This window comes from Zootoca vivipara, chromosome 9 (assembly GCF_963506605.1).
Source record: "Zootoca vivipara chromosome 9, rZooViv1.1, whole genome shotgun sequence".
NCBI classification, from domain to species: Eukaryota; Metazoa; Chordata; class Lepidosauria; order Squamata; family Lacertidae; genus Zootoca; species Zootoca vivipara.
Window position 1 is genome coordinate 14,657,751 of NC_083284.1, and position 17,518 is coordinate 14,675,268.

The 17,518-nt window shown below is 44.7% G+C and overlaps 1 protein-coding gene across 1 annotated transcript in view; it reads right to left on the bottom strand.

The window, feature by feature from the left end:
* MAPK10 (mitogen-activated protein kinase 10) overlaps nucleotides 1–17,518 on the bottom strand; it is a 218,344-nt gene that overhangs the window by 56,305 nt on the left and 144,521 nt on the right. Inside the window, exons 5-6 of the mRNA XM_060278429.1 lie at nucleotides 4,980–5,109; nucleotides 1,044–1,102 (exon numbers count right to left, since the gene is read on the bottom strand). Of these exons, the coding sequence (XP_060134412.1) occupies nucleotides 1,044–1,102; nucleotides 4,980–5,109 (189 nt within the window). The remainder of the gene's footprint in view (nucleotides 1–1,043; nucleotides 1,103–4,979; nucleotides 5,110–17,518) is intronic.

The following is a 17,518-nucleotide window of genomic DNA, read 5'->3' on the forward strand; positions in this document are numbered from 1 at the left end:
TGACTCCTGGCAGGGAGTCCACAGAAGGGTAAACCACCGATGGAGGTGCCGTACAACTTTTGTCAGATAGTGGCACCCCGAGGGGTCACCGTAGGGGCTGTTACATGGCCCCAGCTAATGCCCAGGCTTCGGACAGTATTCCCACCCCAGATACCTTTAACAGGATACCCTTACCGAGGAGGGGCAGGCGAGGCAACAACTTCCCCTCCAACCAAACGAAGGCTTACACAATACCCAAGAGACAAGGAAGAGGGAAATAGCTGGGCACGCCGAGTCTAAATGGCCCGCATCCATACCCACTCTGCCGGCTGATAGCCTGGGGTTGCCTTGCAACTCTGCTGGTGCAGCCGGCAGTGATGTTAGGGGGAACGCAGTGGCGTCACAACAGGGGGCGGTGCACCCCAGATGCCATGTCTGGGGGGGGGTGACAAGAAGGCAGCCATCACACCACCGCAGCCACATGTGGAGGATCCTCCGTTCGTGGCTGCAGCCGCGAGCAGAGGATCCCGGCGCCGGCAGCAAACCGCTATGTACAGTGCATGTGCAGCGTCACACACATGCGCCGTACGTAACGACGCTGTGCATGTGCTGAACATAGTGGTTTGCCACTGGCGCTGCTTGAGCGCCATACGGATGGCAGTGGGATCCCTCCATTGCCGCTACAGCCGCGAGCAGAGGATCCCGGGACCGTCTGTACAGCGCTGGAGTGGCGCCGCTGGCAAACCGCTATGTACAGCGCATGTGTGACATCGCTACATACGGCACATGCGTCGTACATAGCGACATCACACATGGGCCCTATGTAGCGACACCCTGCCCCGGGTGTCACGACGCCTTCGTTCACCCCGGGGTGGTGGTAGCGTACCTCCCCCCCCCCACGCCGGAAGACTTTGAGGCTCAGCTGCCCGTGCGCAACATTGCCCTCCGATACAGAGGAGAGCGGATTGTTCACTGGAGAGTACAATGCCTACTTCTACCTCAATCCTCTCCCCCCTCCCGCAAATGGCAAAGATTTAGGTTTTACTTTTGTCCCCATTACTTACACATCCTGGAACTCCTCCAGAGATTTCTGTGGTGTGAAGACATTTAATAAACTGATAATCTGAAAAGCAGGGAGGGAGAGAAGGAGAGAGCAGGAAAGAATGATAATAAAACATTAGGAGTTGATCAGATTATGACAGATTGCGCTACTGAAATTGCTCTTTAAAACTGTTCAGTTTACACCAATCCATCTTGCTGTAAGAGTGCATATATATATATATATATATATATATATATATATATATATATATGTGTGTGTGTGTGTGTGTGTGTGTATGTGTGTATATATATATATATATATATATATATATATATATATATATATCACAACAACCCACAAGCAGCAGATTACGAAGGCATATGTTGCAAAGAAAGATATTGTTTTGAGAATACTGTGATTGCCTGCGTTTGATTCAAACAAAAGCGGAGCAAATTCCGCCTCTAAACTGGGAGTTCAGCCTCGTTGGAAGCAAACATGTAGAATTTGCTAAGCCACGAGACGTCAGTGATATATTAATGATGCTCGCCAGGGAAGGAGGCTTCAGAGAAACAACTTATTAAAAGCAAATGGTTTCTTTGTTTTGGGGGGTTTTTTTAGGGGTGCAGGATGTTACTGTGATCCACTGCTACTAATAATTTCTGCTACTGCTGCCACTATTTGGCAGTTGCAGTTTAGGTTGAACTTAAAAGCTGCTATTGTCACTCCCTTTAGTTAGTGCCTACTGCAAGGCTGAAGGATGTACCCCAGCCCAACTAAATGTATTCTGTACGCACCAGCCCTTTAGAGATGCAGGTGTCAAAATGAAGCTGGTCATTGGCAGTGCTAGAGGTTGGGAGTAACTTCGAACTAATACAGGATATGGTTCAAATACAGCCGTCTGCGTTCTTGTTTTGCTCTGTCAAACAGTTGGCGGAAACTGCTCTGATCTGGCCTAGCACACAGGAGTAAACTCATGGAGCCCCTAGGCATTAAAAAAAATGCCACAAGGTGTCTATTTTGCAATATATTTCATGAATGCTTCATCTTCTGCCATCTCATTGGTGGATGGCAACCCACCTAGCCCCTCCCATGTCCGTTTCATCCCTCTCGCATTATGGGTTCCCACAGCTCTCTTGTCCTAACTTTACCTAGACAGTGGAGTCTTCCTTTCATTCCTTCATCTCCCCATCTGCAGCACCACCCCTCTTCCTACGTTGTAAGGGGGGTTGGACTAGATGACCCTTGGGGGTGCCTTCCAACTCCACAATTCTTTCCAGCTTTCTCTTTTCAAGATGGCTGAATAATCCATTGCTGCCAAGAATCCTGGAGCTACAAGGTCCCCCTGACTCCTGGCTCAGTTCAATAAGTCAGTTAGGGAGTAGGTGGGACCCTTTTTTTCAGCCAGAGGGCCACGTAGTAGTGAGTGTGGCAAAAATCGGCAAGAAAGTGGAATTATCCTAGTTCAAGGTCACATTCCAGCCTGGCAAAAATCATGAGAGGAGGGTGCAGAGCAATGATAGGGCTAGGCACAGTTCTGAGGCCTGGGCAGAGAGGCCAGGAGAGACATGTTTGGCCCTCAGACCTGCAATTCCTCAAGACATTACTTAGGGAATCTATTTCCCAGGCTTCCCAGTGGGAAGCTGAGCATACATGGAAGGAAGTTTAAAAACCACCATTTTAAACGACTATTGCCAATATGAACCAAATTATCTGCAGCTGTGACATATATATTCGATTCACTGGAAATGTTAGCCTCTTAGGCACTCTGCGGTAATTACAAGTGAAGGGGGCGGGGGATGCGGACTTAAGCGTCTGAAATGTATAAAATTTGAAAGCACATTATTAAACCGTTAATTGAAAGAATGAACAGGCAACATCTGAGCCTGGAAGATGAGAGAGCACCTGTCCTTTTGACAGCCCTTCGCACAAGGTAGCTGCACATTGCTACCCTCTCAATCTTCTGATCTCTGTTTGCTCTTGATTTCTCCCTGAACTGGACTACATGCTTGCTTCTGATCCTTCCAACTGACCCAGGCCACATTCACACATCATATATTTAATGCACTCTGATTCCACTTTAAACAGCCATGAAGAATTCTGGGAACTGCAGTTCTTTGAAGGGTACTGAGAGTTTTTAGCAGATGTCTACTCCCCTCACAGAGCTACAATTCCCGCTCTGAGGAGTTTCTGACATTTCCTGTTTGGCAGCTTCTAAAATGATGAAGTTTGAAGAATTCAGAACTGAGGTGGGGGCCGGATCATTTTCAAAACCTAAATTTTAAATTTTGTATTTGGGATTTAAATGGGAAATATGTATGTTATTTTATTTTAATGTTAATTTCTACCCCGTCATCATCATCTTCATCATCATCATCATCATATCATAATAATAATCATCATAATATTTATAATTTATTATTTATACCCCGCCCATCTGGCAGGGTTTCCCCAGCCACTCTGGGCGGCTTCCAACAGAAAAATAAAATTAAAAAATCGATTAAACATTAAAAGCCTCCCTAAACAGGGCTGCCTTCAGATGTCTTCTAAAAATCTGGTAGCTGTTTTTCTCTTTGACATCTGATGGGAGGGCGTTCCACAGGGCGGGCGCCACCACCGATAAGGCCCTCTGCCTGGTTCCCTGCAACTTGGCTTCTCACAACGAGGGAACCGCCAGAAGGCCCTCGGTGCTGGATCTCAGTGTCCGGGCAGAACGATGGGGGTGGAGACGCTCCTTCAGGTATACTGGACCAAGGCCATTTAGGGCTTTAAATGTCAGCACCAACACTTTGAATTGTGCTCGGAAATGTACTGGGAGCCAATGTAGATCTTTCAAGACCGGTGTTATGTGATCTCTGTGGCCGCTCCCAGTCACCAGTCTAGCTGCCGCATTCTGGATTAGTTGTAGTTTCTGGGTCACCTTCAAAGGTAACCCCACGTAGAGCGCATTGCAGTAGTCCAAGCGGGAGATAACTACAGCATGCACCACTCTGGCGAGACAGTCTGCAGGCAGGTAGGGTCTCAGCCTGCGTACCAGATGGAGCTGATAGACAGCTGCCCTGGACACAGAATTGACCTGCGCTTCCATGGACAGCTGAGAGTCCAATATGACTCCCAGGCTGCGCACCTGGTCCTTCAGGGGCACAGTTACCCCATTCAGGACCAGGGAATCCTCCACACCTGCCCGCCTCCTAAAACAGTGACCTCATGCTTTGCTACACTGAGAATAGCTGCGTGAACCAATCTTATAGGAAAATGTCTTGCTGAGGGAGGGGGAAGAGAGATGGTCTGATCTGTGCTGGAAGAGAACTGTGCCCTTTACCATTTGGTGAGGAGGCTGCAAAAAGAAAAGGGTACGAAAGAAAGGGATAAAACTAAAGAAAAAATCCACTTGAAAGAGAACACAAGGTTCATTCCTCTACTGCTTTACCCCATGTCAGTGAGTTCCGACCTTGACCTTAATCCTGATGCTATTCACATAAGCACAAATGTTATCCAGTATTAGCATATACCAGTTATGTAGCTGTGGTCAGGATAATAAGCACACAATTGATCTATTGCTGCACAAGAGAATGGAAACTGAATTGGTTTTCCACTCTTTCTCCACAGGACTTTCATGGGATTTAAATAGGAGGAGATCTCCATGGTGACAGCATAATCAAATATGCTGATCCGAGGCTCAGCGACTCAACTCTCTTTTGCCAACGAATAGTGAGTGCAGCTAAGCTTTTACCCTTTCCCTGACACCTACTTTTGGGAAGGGAATAATCCAGCTTTGATCACACCCATACCTCCCAAATTCATGCAGACACTGCACAACTATCAAGGGAGTAATTCCCCAGAACAACAAGCAAAACATAATCTTGTTTTTAAATCAGGGCATAACATTATCTCTCTCTCTCTCGGTTTGCAGTGTCAAATGTTCGTACTTCTCAATCCCACCACCGAAAGAAAAACTCACATTTTTGTGATTCACACACTTCATGAGGACTAGCTCCCTGTAAGCTCGCTTCGCATGTGTTTGATTTTGAAACGGCCTGCTGAGCTTCTTAATGGCCACATTTCTGTCGAGAACAGCATCATATGCAGCACTGGAAAAATGAAAAGGACAAGAATACAACTATTACATCATTAAATTCATTGCTAGTGTTAATTTGTTTCAAAGATTCTTCTTCCGTTTCAGTCAAAGTATGCAACTCTTAAATGGCCCTAATCTCTTTCCAGCAATCTTTTAGCTTTAGCGGAAGAAATATTAAGGAATCCAGCTTATCAGAGCCAAACACAAGCATCATTGTTCACAGAAGCTTGAGTCAACAGTTGATTTCAGTGGTCACACTAGTTTAGGCTGAGTACTTGTGATTTACTTCACAAAATGGTAAAGACATCATGACCAGCCACCACGATTCTGAGTAGGAACAAGCAGTGTCTTCTCAGTGGTGGCACCTCTTCTGTCAAACTTCCTTTCAAGAGGAACCCACTCAATCAATTTCTTTGACTCAGCTAGAATACATTTTGCCATGCCTTTTAAGCTATTGGGTGCATATGTTTCCTGTTCTCTCCTTCTACTTTTAATATATCACTTGTTCTTGTTTTATTTTAAATATTTTTTTTATTGTGCTAATTGTTTTAACTTTCCTTTAGGCTGCTTAGGGTGGTGCAAGTAAAAGGTGGCTCATAAAGGGAAAGAAGGAATAAACTTTCTTGGTATAGCATCTGAGAATATTTCTCCTTGTGATAGTCCTTCTTTCGCCCTAAATCCAGCTTCTTTTAATTTCTCTGCTCCTAAATTCAGTCTCGCCGGAGGGCTTATCTGCTTTTGCATGCCGTTTCTGGAAGTACACATGAGTCACAGCTTAGTTTAACAAAACTGGGAGGCTGTTTCTACCTGCTCCATGCCACAATTGCTTCATGTCTTTGATTTTTTTTTTTTTGCAAAGCAATATAATGCAATAATAATAGAGGCTTTTACCTACTCTGCAGAAGCACAGTCGGGATTAATTGAATAATGTGTGTCTCTCCCCCCCCTTCATTGCAGATTCCATCATGATGAAAAAAGCATGCCAGCTATGTTTAATAATTAATTTGTGCTAGGAGGGTGGGGGAAATGAGTGAATAAGGCACCTTTAAAATAAAAATATACACACAAAAAAACCCTGACAGCTCTGTTTGCTAAAAACAGGGGAAGTGAACCTTTTCTGCCTGGCCGGCCAGATCCCAGCATCCCTAACCCTCTGTGGGTCATTTTGACAGGTGGGTAGGACTTGCTTTTGGTGCTGACAGCAAGCCCCTGCCCCTTTCAACTGCCTTAAGGAACTCAAGTTAAGCTCCTGGTTGTTCCTCCGCAGCTACATCAGATATGGGGCAGGCGGTGTGGTTTGAGGAGAAAGGGCTCAAACTGCTACTTATGTCAGGTCAACTTAATGGAGGGGGCAGTGATCCCCTACCCCTGCTTAAAAAGAAGCTGTTTGTGGTGTGTTTGTGTCTGTGAAAGATTAGCCCCCCCCCAAAAAAAGGGGTTTTATTCAGATCCTCCCTGCAGATAATCTATGTACCATTTTCATACAAATTTGTGGAGGATGAGGCTATCAATAGCTACCAGCCATGCTGGCTATGCTGTACTTCCACTGGTGGAGGCAAATGCCTCTGAACGCCAGTTTGCTATGGACCACAAGTCAGTAGAGGTGTTCGCATCCTTTGGGGCTTCCCATAGGCATCAAGCTGGCCACTGCATGAACAGGTTGCTGGACCAGTGTCCAGAGGCAGTGATGAGCTGGATGAGGGCCAATAAACTTAGGGCTCATCCATACTATCACTTGTTCCATGACTAGAAAGCACAGGTCCAAGCAGTTTTGCCTTTGCCCTGCCCCCTTCCCCCATAAAACCTGCTGTTTAGTATTAAATTGGAGCAAATGTCAATCTGGGGGGGGGGAACCAACTGATGATTGCTCTGGCAGGGCAAGCAGAAGTATGGATGAGCCCTGGATCCCAGCAAGACAGAGGCAATGTTGGGAGGTGGTTTTCAGATCCAGGGAGGCAGCCTGGTGTGGATGGGTTCTAGTTACAGGTAGGTAGCCGTGTTGGTCTGACATAGTCGAAACAAAATAAAAAAATTCCTTCCAGTAGCACCTTAGAGACCAACTAAGTTTGTCATTGGTATGAGCTTTCGTGTGCATGCACACTTATTCAGATGTGGATTCAGGTGTGGATGGGGTTGCCCTTCCCCTAAAGGAACAAATACACAGCCTGGGGTTACTCATTGATTCAGTGCTTTCACTGGAGGCCCAGGTAATCAATGCTCTAGTAACCTTAGAGTTGAAATGCAATGCGGTTTACATGGCACTACCTTTGAAGGTATCCTGGAAGCTGCTAATCTTAGGAAGTGAGATGGGATCATATAGCACTGAGTATTGTCTCCTCTGACTGGCAGGAGCTCCCCAAGGTCTCAGGCAGAAATCTTCACTCACCAGCAGCTGGAGAGGGAAGGACTGACGTGCTAATGCTTGAAGGAAGTGGGTGAGTTTGCATTGCCTCTCCATTCCTATAGGTACTTGGTTGGGGAGCTGCCTGACCAGAAATACAAACCAGCCTCTGGCTTGTGGGATGTGATATGTAAGTAGCAGTCAAGAACAACATTCCTTGTTTTCCTAGAGTGGACATGTGGGGGAATGTTTGGTCCAGCCAGTTGAAAACTTCCTGTTTCCTCCTGGCTGGGACATACTTCCTTTGCATGTGACTAGAGGTGGGTGTGACCTTACCTGTTGAGGTAACAAAAGTGACAAGGCATGCAGCACTCTCTCTCTCTCTCTTTGACTTCCTCTGTCGTTGGAGCAGCTTTTCGCTAGAGATGCTCTGCTGGCTTCCAGCCAACTGAGGACTCCGGGATTATCCCCATATGGGATAGCTCCACATGTATATACTTGTAACTAAGTCTGCCTTCAGGGATCCATCTGTGAACTGTATGTGAGTAAACTACTTTTATATACTTTACACAAGATTGTGCCATGTTTATTCTTTTAAGAGGGATATAAGGGAACTTAAAAGGTAAAGGGACCCCTGACCGTAAGGTCCAGTCGCGGACAACCCTAGGGTTGTGGCACTCATCTTGCTTTACTATCCGAGGGAGCTGGCGTACAGCTTCTGGGTCATATGGCCAGCATGACTAAGCCGCTTCTGGTGAACCAGAGCAGTGCACGGAAACACTGTTTGCCTTCCCACTGGAGCAGTACCTATTTATCTACTTGCACTTTGACATGCTTTCAAACTGCTAGGTTGGCAGGAGCAGGGACTGAGCAACGGGAGCTCACCCCGTCGCGGGGAATCAAACCACCGACCGATCTGATCAGCAAGCCCTAGGCTCTGTGGTTTAGACCAAAGTGAACTTACCAGGAACCTAATAGTGAGAGGCTTACACAAGCCTGCAACTAACTACCCACTGTGCATTTAAAAGGGGAATGTGAAACTCTGCTAAGTAAAGGAACTTGCTAGCGCAAGTTAAAGGTAAAGGGTAAAGGGGCCCCTGACCATCAGGTCCAGTCGTGTCCGACTCAGGGGTTGCGGCGTTCATCTCACTCTATAGGCCGAGGGAGCTGGCGTTTGTCCACAGACAGCTTCCGGGTCATGTGGCTGGCATGACTAAGCCGCTTCTGGCGAACCAGAGCAGTGCACGGAAACGCCATTTACCTTCCCACCGGAGCGGCCCCTATTTATCTACTTGCACTTTGATGTGCTTTCAAACTGCTAGGTTGGCAGGAGCTGGGACCTAGCAATGGGAGCTCACCCCGTTGCAGGGATTCGAACCACCAACCTTCTGATCAGCAAGCCCTAGACTCACAGCGCCACCTGCGTCCCTAGCGCAAGTTAGCAGGATATTAATAAATAATATATCCTCTCCTGCCTCCCTGAACATTCCCACATGGCTCTTAGCAATGCACAAGGATGAGTGGGACATTGCACATGCTACCCCTTGATGAATCATCTAGTGAATACATCCAGTACAAAGGTGCAGAGGCAGTGAAAGCTAAGGAGCAGAACATTTATAAAACACCTGGGGAATGAGGAGAGAACAGAGGATCAAGAAAGAGTTGTGAATGATGGGCAGAGGCCTTTCCCCATCCTTTGGACACCCTGGAAAACTCATCAAACCTGACGTACCTGGAAATGGGTGTGGAGAACATAGCTGAATGAGACACAGCTGAGAACTGACAGCTGAATCCTGGAACTGACTTCGGCTGGTTGAGAAGCACATAAGAAGAGGAGCTGCAAGGACATCAGCATTTGGTAGGATGGGGGTTCAGTGCCCCTCACCAGGATGCCCATTTTGTTGCCAAGGTCAGACACCCCTGCTTCCCCCACTTTCTACTTTATTGGAATACCCCTGTGATAAAATATTCAGAATAGCTGCTGTCGCTCCCCCTCCTTCCTTTGGCCCTCTCCACTCGCCCCCACTGGTTCATTTTGCTTTTGCTGCAGTTTGCCTGCAGGCTGCCGGGGAAATCTTCTACCACACACACACACCCCAAGATCCCTGCTGTGTGAGTACACAGCTGAAGACAAATATCGGAAACCAAATAACAAAGCCAATAGAAAACCGGTGGGGACGCCTAATGAATTCTGACATCTCCTGCCAGCAACTGGCATCATCTAAGATTTTCTTTTCCCTGTTTATAAATCGGTTTTTTATCCCAAACACATACCCCAAGAATACCTTGTCCATATGGTATCCATATTATTAACATGTAACATAATGGGTGGGTGTGTACCTTTATATAGTTATAGTTATATCTATCTATCCTTTTTTGGACTATATTATTTTGCTCAGGTATCTAATCATTAGATACGTAAAATATCATTGCACCACCTCTCCTTTAAACCAACCTCAAAATTCACTTTCCCATCAAGGCTTTGGCACAAACACTAAGTAATGAGACCCCTCTGTACTTGCACCTGAAATCAATACATATCCTTCCCCTGTGTACCCCTGCCTGCATTTCCATCATCTCCCTTTGTATTCTGCATTCCTTTGGACAGGGGTCTGTCCACACATCATATTTGCACATAGTTAGACAGAAATAATGAGTGAAGCAATTTAAAATAGATTCTCAATACAATATTGTGAGTCACTATGTTAGTTGATCAAGATCTTCGAAATAATCTGCTTTCTCATATGTTATGTTTCAAAACGAGCTAAGCAAATAATGTGTTAAAATTGATTTCTCTGTTGTTATGCTGCTTCATTTTTGGCTGAAGAGTTCCATTATCTGAGGAAGGATGCCAGAACTTTTTAATTGCCAGATAATTAAACAGTCGGTCTGTGAGCAGTTAGAAATGGATGCTGTGATTACTAAGACCCAGCATGGGCTTCACAAAAGCAAGTCATGCCAGATGAATCTCATTTCTTTTTCTGATAGAGTTACAAGCTTCGTGGATCAGGGGAATGCTGTGGATGTAGTGTATCTTGATTTCAGTAAGGCTTTTGGCAAAGTCCCCCATAATATTCTTGCGAAGAAGCTGATAAAATGTGGACTGAGTGAGATAACTTGTTAGGTGGATTTGTAGCTGGTTGACTGACTGACTCCAAAGTGTGCTCGCTAATGGTTCCTCATCATCCTGGGATAAAAGTGACATGTAGGAGGGCCACAGAGTTCTGTCCTGGGCCCATTGTTGTTCAATGTCTTTATAAAAGGCTTAGATGAAGGAACCGAGGGGATGCTCATGTCATGAGACAAAGGTTCTTGAGAGCAGAAGCAGGCAAGGCTTAGGCACGGCCTACAAAGCCTACACAATCATTTCAAGCCTGCTAGCTGTAACTGTTAGCAGTAAACTGCCATGTCACTGTAACTCGTGACTCGTGACTCATCGTGGGTTCCCTATAAATGTAACCAGCCATCTCTCTGGGGCTCAGTCTGTCTTCAGAGTCTGAGTCAGTCTCAGCTCAGTATGTGAATGTATAGCTTGTTGCAGACAGAGCGGCTCCACAGCTCCAGTTAATCAGTAACTAAGATCTATGTCTCTGTGAAGACTAAGATCTCTGCTATGAGCACTCTGTGTGTGCTCTTTAACTATGCTGTTTATGGACAAGTTTGTTTTCTTCAGTAAAGTTCTATTCTGTTTATAAAGAAGACTCTGCTTAATTTACTGCTGCACAACAGGTCATCCAATTTGCAGATGACTCCAAACTGGAAGGGGTAGCTAATGTCGCAGAAGACAGAATCGGGATTCAAGATGACCTTAGCCAATTGGAGAACTGGGCCCAAACTAACAAAATGAATTTCAACAGGGACAAGTGTACGGTTCTGTACTTAAGCAGGAATAACCATATAAGATGAGGAACATGTGACTTGTCAGTAGTAAATGTGAAAAGGATTTAGAGGTCTTAGTAGACCACAAGCTTCACATGAATCAACAATGTGATGCAACAACAAAAAAAGCTATTGCTACTTTAGGCTGCATCAACAGAAGTATAATGTCCAGATCAATAGAAGTTATACTACCGCTCTATTCTGCCTTGGTCAGACCACACCTGGAGTACTGTGCCCAGTTCTGGGCACCAAAATTTAAGAAGGATATTGACCAGCTGGAAGGTGTGCAGAGGAGGGCGACCAAGATGTTCAAGGGTCTGGAAACCAAGCCTTATGAGGAACAGTTGAGGGAGCTGGGTATGTTTAGCATGGTAAAGTAGAGAGAGAGAGGAGATATGATAGCCATATTCAAATATCTGAAGGGCTGCCCCGTGGGAGATGGAGCAAGTTTGTTTTCTCCTGCTCCAGAGGGGTAGGATTTAAGAATCAATGGCTTCAAGTTACAAGAAAGGAGATTCCGAGTAAACATCAAGAAGAACATTCTGACAGTAAGAGCTGAAACAGGCTCCCTTGGGAGGTAGTGGAATCTCCTTCCTTGGAGGTTTTAAAGCAGAGGTTAGGTGGCCATCTGTCATGGATGTTCTAGTTGAGATTCCTGCATTGCAGGGGGTTGGACTGGATGACCCTCGGTCTCCCTTTCAACTGAAAAACCTACAAAGTAACCCAGGAATTGAGTAAACGTGGTCTCCAATGGCCTGAACAATTGTCATGATGGCTGGGACAAATGGGTGTAGGGTGTAGGAGGCTCTCCAACATCTGGAGGGCCACAATTTCTCCAACCCTGAAATAATCACTCTGTTGCCCATCTGTGCTCATCCACCAAAACATCTGGGCACCACAGTTGAAGAAGGATACTGACAAGCTGGAACGTGTCCAGAAGAGGGCAACCAAAATGGTCAAAGTCCTGGAAACTATGCCTTATAAGGAACGGCTTAGGGAGCTGGGTATGTTTAGCCTGGAGAAGAGAAGGTTAAGCGGTGATATGATAGTGATGTTCAAATATATGAAAAGATGTCATATAGAGGAGGGTGAAAGATCGTTTTCTGCTGCTCCAGAGAAGCGGACACGGAGCAATGGATTCAAACTACAAGAAAGAAGATTCCACCTAAATATTAGGAAGAACTTCCTGACAGTAAGAGCTGTTTGGCAGTGGAATTTGCTACCAAGGAGTGTGGTGGAGTCTCCTTCTTTGGAGGTCTTTAAACAGAGGCTTGGCAGGCATATGTCAAGAATGCTTTGATGGTGTTTCCTGCTTGGCAGGGGGTTGGACTGGATGGCCCTTGTGGTCTCTTCCAACTCTATGATTCTATGATTCTATTCTATGATCATATGATGTGCACAACTTATGGTTGCATTAGCCACATCTGGTCCATCTAACCCAGTATTATAAACTCTGCTTAGCAGTGGTTTTCCATACAACTAGGGGGGAAATGGTTCACCTGGAGATGCGAAGGATAGCATTTGAGACCTTCGGCATGGATTCTTCCACAGAGCTATGGCTCCTTCCCTGTGGATGGTGGATGGGTGTCACAATCTCACCATGGGCCTGTAGTATCTAAAAGTCAACACAGGCAAGGATTCGCCCATGGTCACCACATGCTGAAATAGCTAGGGGAGTAGACCCTTACTGTGCTATCACCATATGCTGAACTCTGCATGGATCTATGCAACCCAGCCTCTGATATATGTTTGTGCTAAAATTGAATTCAATATAGATAATAATCAAAAGCTGCCTTGCTACCAACTCCATAGGCATTAACAGCCTATCCAAATGACTAACTGTCCTGCAGCTAGATACATAAATGTGCAGAACAGATCAAAATAAAATAGAGAACCACTTCTTGCCCACCTGCCCATCTTCCAATTCTCTGCTTGACTGGAGACATTCTTACATGCAATCCTATACATGTTTACTCAGAAGTCCCACCATGTTCAATGGGGCTTACTCCCAAGGAAGTGTAGACAGGATTGCAGCCCTGTTTGTTGCAAGAGACTGGGCAAGTACTGTAGCTATTTACACACCTGGTCAAAGGGAACTGGGAAGATTGAAAATACCAAAATAAAAAATATAGCTTGCAGATAAAACTGTACAACAATTTCTTTGGAAGGGTTATTGTAGATACCCTTGCTAAACTGTGACTTTATCCTAGCATCTGTATAGCTGTTGATTTTTTTAACAGCAAGAACTATAACTCAGTCAGTTTTATCATAAAAACTGTAGCTTTACTATGATATGCACTGTAAAAAATATCCTTTAAGTTTACTATCAAACACTAGCAGCTGGGGGGCACTAAAAATGCTGTAACTGGCACCAAATAAATTATGTTTATGGTTGGCTCGATGAGGTAAATGTTAGCTTTCCAATTGTCTTTTTAAAAACAACAACAACAACAACAACAACAACAACAACAGTAAATAACTATTGAAATGGCCCTGTTTAATGGGGACAAATATTACTTTCAACTAAACACTTAACTTCCGCATGTATAATGACCCTAGAGCAGTGGGACCTGCTTGCTAGACCCAAAGTAGGGAGAGGTGGGTCATGATTTCAGGGGGTGAAGGAGAGTGTCCCATTTGGCCATTATATTTGGGTCAGTTCACTGAACAGGTAGGTCTTTTGTGATTTTGCTATCTTATTTTGTTTTGATTATTTATCTACTGCAATTTATTATCCTTTTACAAAATAATAATAGTGCCTTTGAGGTTTTATTATAATCAAGCAGTATTTCATGAAATAAATGACTAGCTCCCTGCAGAGACAACATCTCCTGAAGCTGTTTAACGTGCAACTGCCCAAGGTCCTGCGTTTTTTCAACTTTGGGTTGTAGTCAACAAAGTTTTATTCAGAATAGACCCATTGAAATTAACAGACATAACTTCATCATGTACATTTGTTTCAGTGGGTCTACTGTGAGTAGCTGACTATCACCAATAGGTTTCAGTCCTATGAGTCCTCGCTGTCTGATACACTCCAGATCCAGGGCTGACACCTTAGCATGAACAAAGTCTCCATCGTTAAAAAACTTTAGTGGGGAGAGGTGTAGCTTAGGAAATGGTCTCAAGGGAAGTGCGGAAGACAATGCCATGATTAACTTGAAGAGAGGCTACCCAAGCCCATGTAAAGCATAAGATGTAACTATATTTTTTATTTTGTTTCGACTACGGCAGACCAACACGGCTATCTACCTGTATATTTTGGACATTCTGGACCATAGCTGCCAAGGCATGGGCGGAGCGGCACCGGAAGTCGCTTCTACGCATGCGTAGAATCGACTTCCGGTGCCGTGCTACCCATGTATGGCCACCGGAAATCGGGCGGCACCAGGACCCAAAATGGAGCCTCCCTGGCAGGTAGGAAATCTGGGGAATTTACGCGATTTTTTTAAATCCGGGCTGCCAGCGGGAAATGGTTTAAAATACGGGGGTTTCCCGCGAAAAACGGGAGACTTGGCAGCTATGTTCTGGACTTTACCGGGATTTCAAATGCGGAAGTGACATCTGGGGGGGGGTGCGTTTTCATGCTGTCCTGGCTTTTACTTTTTGAAATATGGCAACCCTAACTATATGCAACTAACAAACGAATGTTACCTGCAAGATTCATGAAAACTGTGCTGTGAACCCACCCAGGCGGGTCATCCTGTATATTTTGCTGAGAAAAGCAGCAGTTTAAATGTATCTGCAGCATTCACAAGATGTGTGTATTTGGTTACTGTACTTAAAATGTCAGACTCAGAAATGTGGCTATTGTCACTGAAAAACTCTTTAAAGATTCCCTGTAAATGTCTCGGGTGTTTTGTGCAAGCTGGAACCATCAGATTTGTGCCAAATTTCACATGGTGCTGTAAATTTTAGTTGATTCATCAGTAATCAGCTTAAAAACCTTCTAATTGGCTAAAAAAATATGTCTTTGATTCATTAGGCATCAGTTTTAAAACACACTCACATATTTACAAAAACATCAAAAGGCAGGCAGTTGTCATAGAAGAAGCAGAAAGGGCAAAAACTGCAGTCACTACAACCACTTCTTAGTTTTGATGCTTTCATGGTGATGACCAGAGTGTAACTTTATAACCAGCTCTTGCTGTGACTCAGAGGTTCAGGTGTTCATCTGCTCTTCAATCAGCACAGACATTCCTGCAACCCCCTTGAAACTGCTGGATAAGGATTTGCAATCAAGCCCACCTATTGTCTGTGACACAGTCCTCATGTGCTTTTTTTTTTATTGCCTATGCAGCTGCCTCTAGGATTAAAGGAATCCATTCCTGGTCCTCCTTTGGCATTTTGCAAAGATTACAGGATCAGGCTGAGCCTTAACATGCAGCATGGAAATGCATGGAGCAATACATCTTCAGCCTCCTTATCTGCAATATGGGGATTAAATAAAGACTGGACTAACTTCAATACTGTTTTAATACAGGTAGGTAGCTGTGTTGGTCTGAGTCGAAGCAAAATAAATAAAAAAAATTCCTTCAGTAGCACCTTAAAGACCAACTAAGTTTTTATTTTGGTATGAGCTTCCGTGTGCATGCACACTTCTTCAGATACACTAGAAACAGAAGTCAGACTCTTATGTATATACAGAGGGGGGGTGGGAATGGGTGATGGGCTGATGGGAGTGGTAAACCTGTAGATGGCTGTTAACGACTGCTGATGACTGCAATTGGTCCTGCGGGGGAAAAGCAAGGGCTGAGGCGCTAAAGAAAGCTAGATCATGCATAATGAGATAAGAATCCGATGTTTTAATAGTAACAGTGGGGTACTGGTGCACACAGGGGAACATTTTCAGAAGTAGAAAAATATTTAGAGGGACACTGTTCATTTTTGTTTGGGTCCGAATAAGAATACCAGTTCAGAAAAATAAAACTTCAAGCCTTACCCAATAACTATTATGGGGATTTATTTATTTTTAAGGCTGTAACTTTTCAGCTTTTAACTGAACTGAGTGATATTTTCAAGCATAGTAGCCCATTCTGAGTGGATAAAGTCTGTCGTATTACAGACAAATAGGTTCAGGATTTTTGTGTGTGTGCTGGGAACCTTTAAACATTTTTTAAAAGAAATTGTATTTCATTCTTTCCCGTTTGTTTGTTTTGCAGAAGTGGATGTAATTTGCAGGCATGGACTGAGGGGATAAAAGGTAAAGGGACCCCTGACCATTAGGTCCAGTCGTGACCGACTCTGGGGTTGCGCGCTCATCTTGCATTATTGGCCGAGGGAGCCGGCGTATAGCTTCCAGGTCATGTGGCCAGCATGACAAAGCCGCTTCTGGCAAACCAGAGCAGCACATGGAAACGCCGTTTACCTTCCCGCTGTAGCGGTTCCTATTTATCTACTTGCATTTTGACATGCTTTCGAACTGCTAGGTTGGCAGGAGCTGGGACCAAGCAACGGGAGCTCACCCCGACACAGGGATTCAAACCGCCGACCTTCTGATCAGCAATCCCTAGGCTCAGTGGTTTAACCACAGCGCCACCTGGGTCCCAGGACTGAGGGGATAGATCCTGCCAATTTCAGAAGGATAGCTGTAGTAGTGTTACTGCAAAGGCAGCCTTTACCATTCCGGAGTAAGTTAAAAACAGGTTCACTTAATTTCCCAGTTCTTTTGTGGGCAATCTGCATGAAAATAAGATACAACATAAAGATGCTCCTAGGTAAGAAAAGTGCCAAATTTCAGAAGAATAGATCCATGGTTCTTGCCCTAGATGCCTTTAAAGTTGTTTGATGGGAAACTGAAAGTGATTTGCTTCCCTCCCTGTGGTTTTATGAGCAATAGCTTTTGCAAGAAAATGGCAACTTATTGTTGAGGCGCCTGCAAAATGTCAGAAGGATAGGTGCAGGGGCTAGGAAAGTTAAGATGAATGAAAAAATAACTTCAGGCTTGTTCTGTGCTTAATTGGCACCAAAAGTCACATAAACCAACTGCAAAGCTGATTTGACAGAAGTGGATGTGGGGACATGTGGCAGAGGCAAAGGGACTTGAATATTCAGCATTTTCCAAGCAAACACTACTAGGAGAACTAGCAGGAAGATCAAGGTGATACAATACTCTAGCATACTTCCCACAAACCACTGTGATTAGAGATCCCCGATAAGATCATTCTCTCCGATTAAAAAGATAGACCAGTCAGTCACAAAAAAA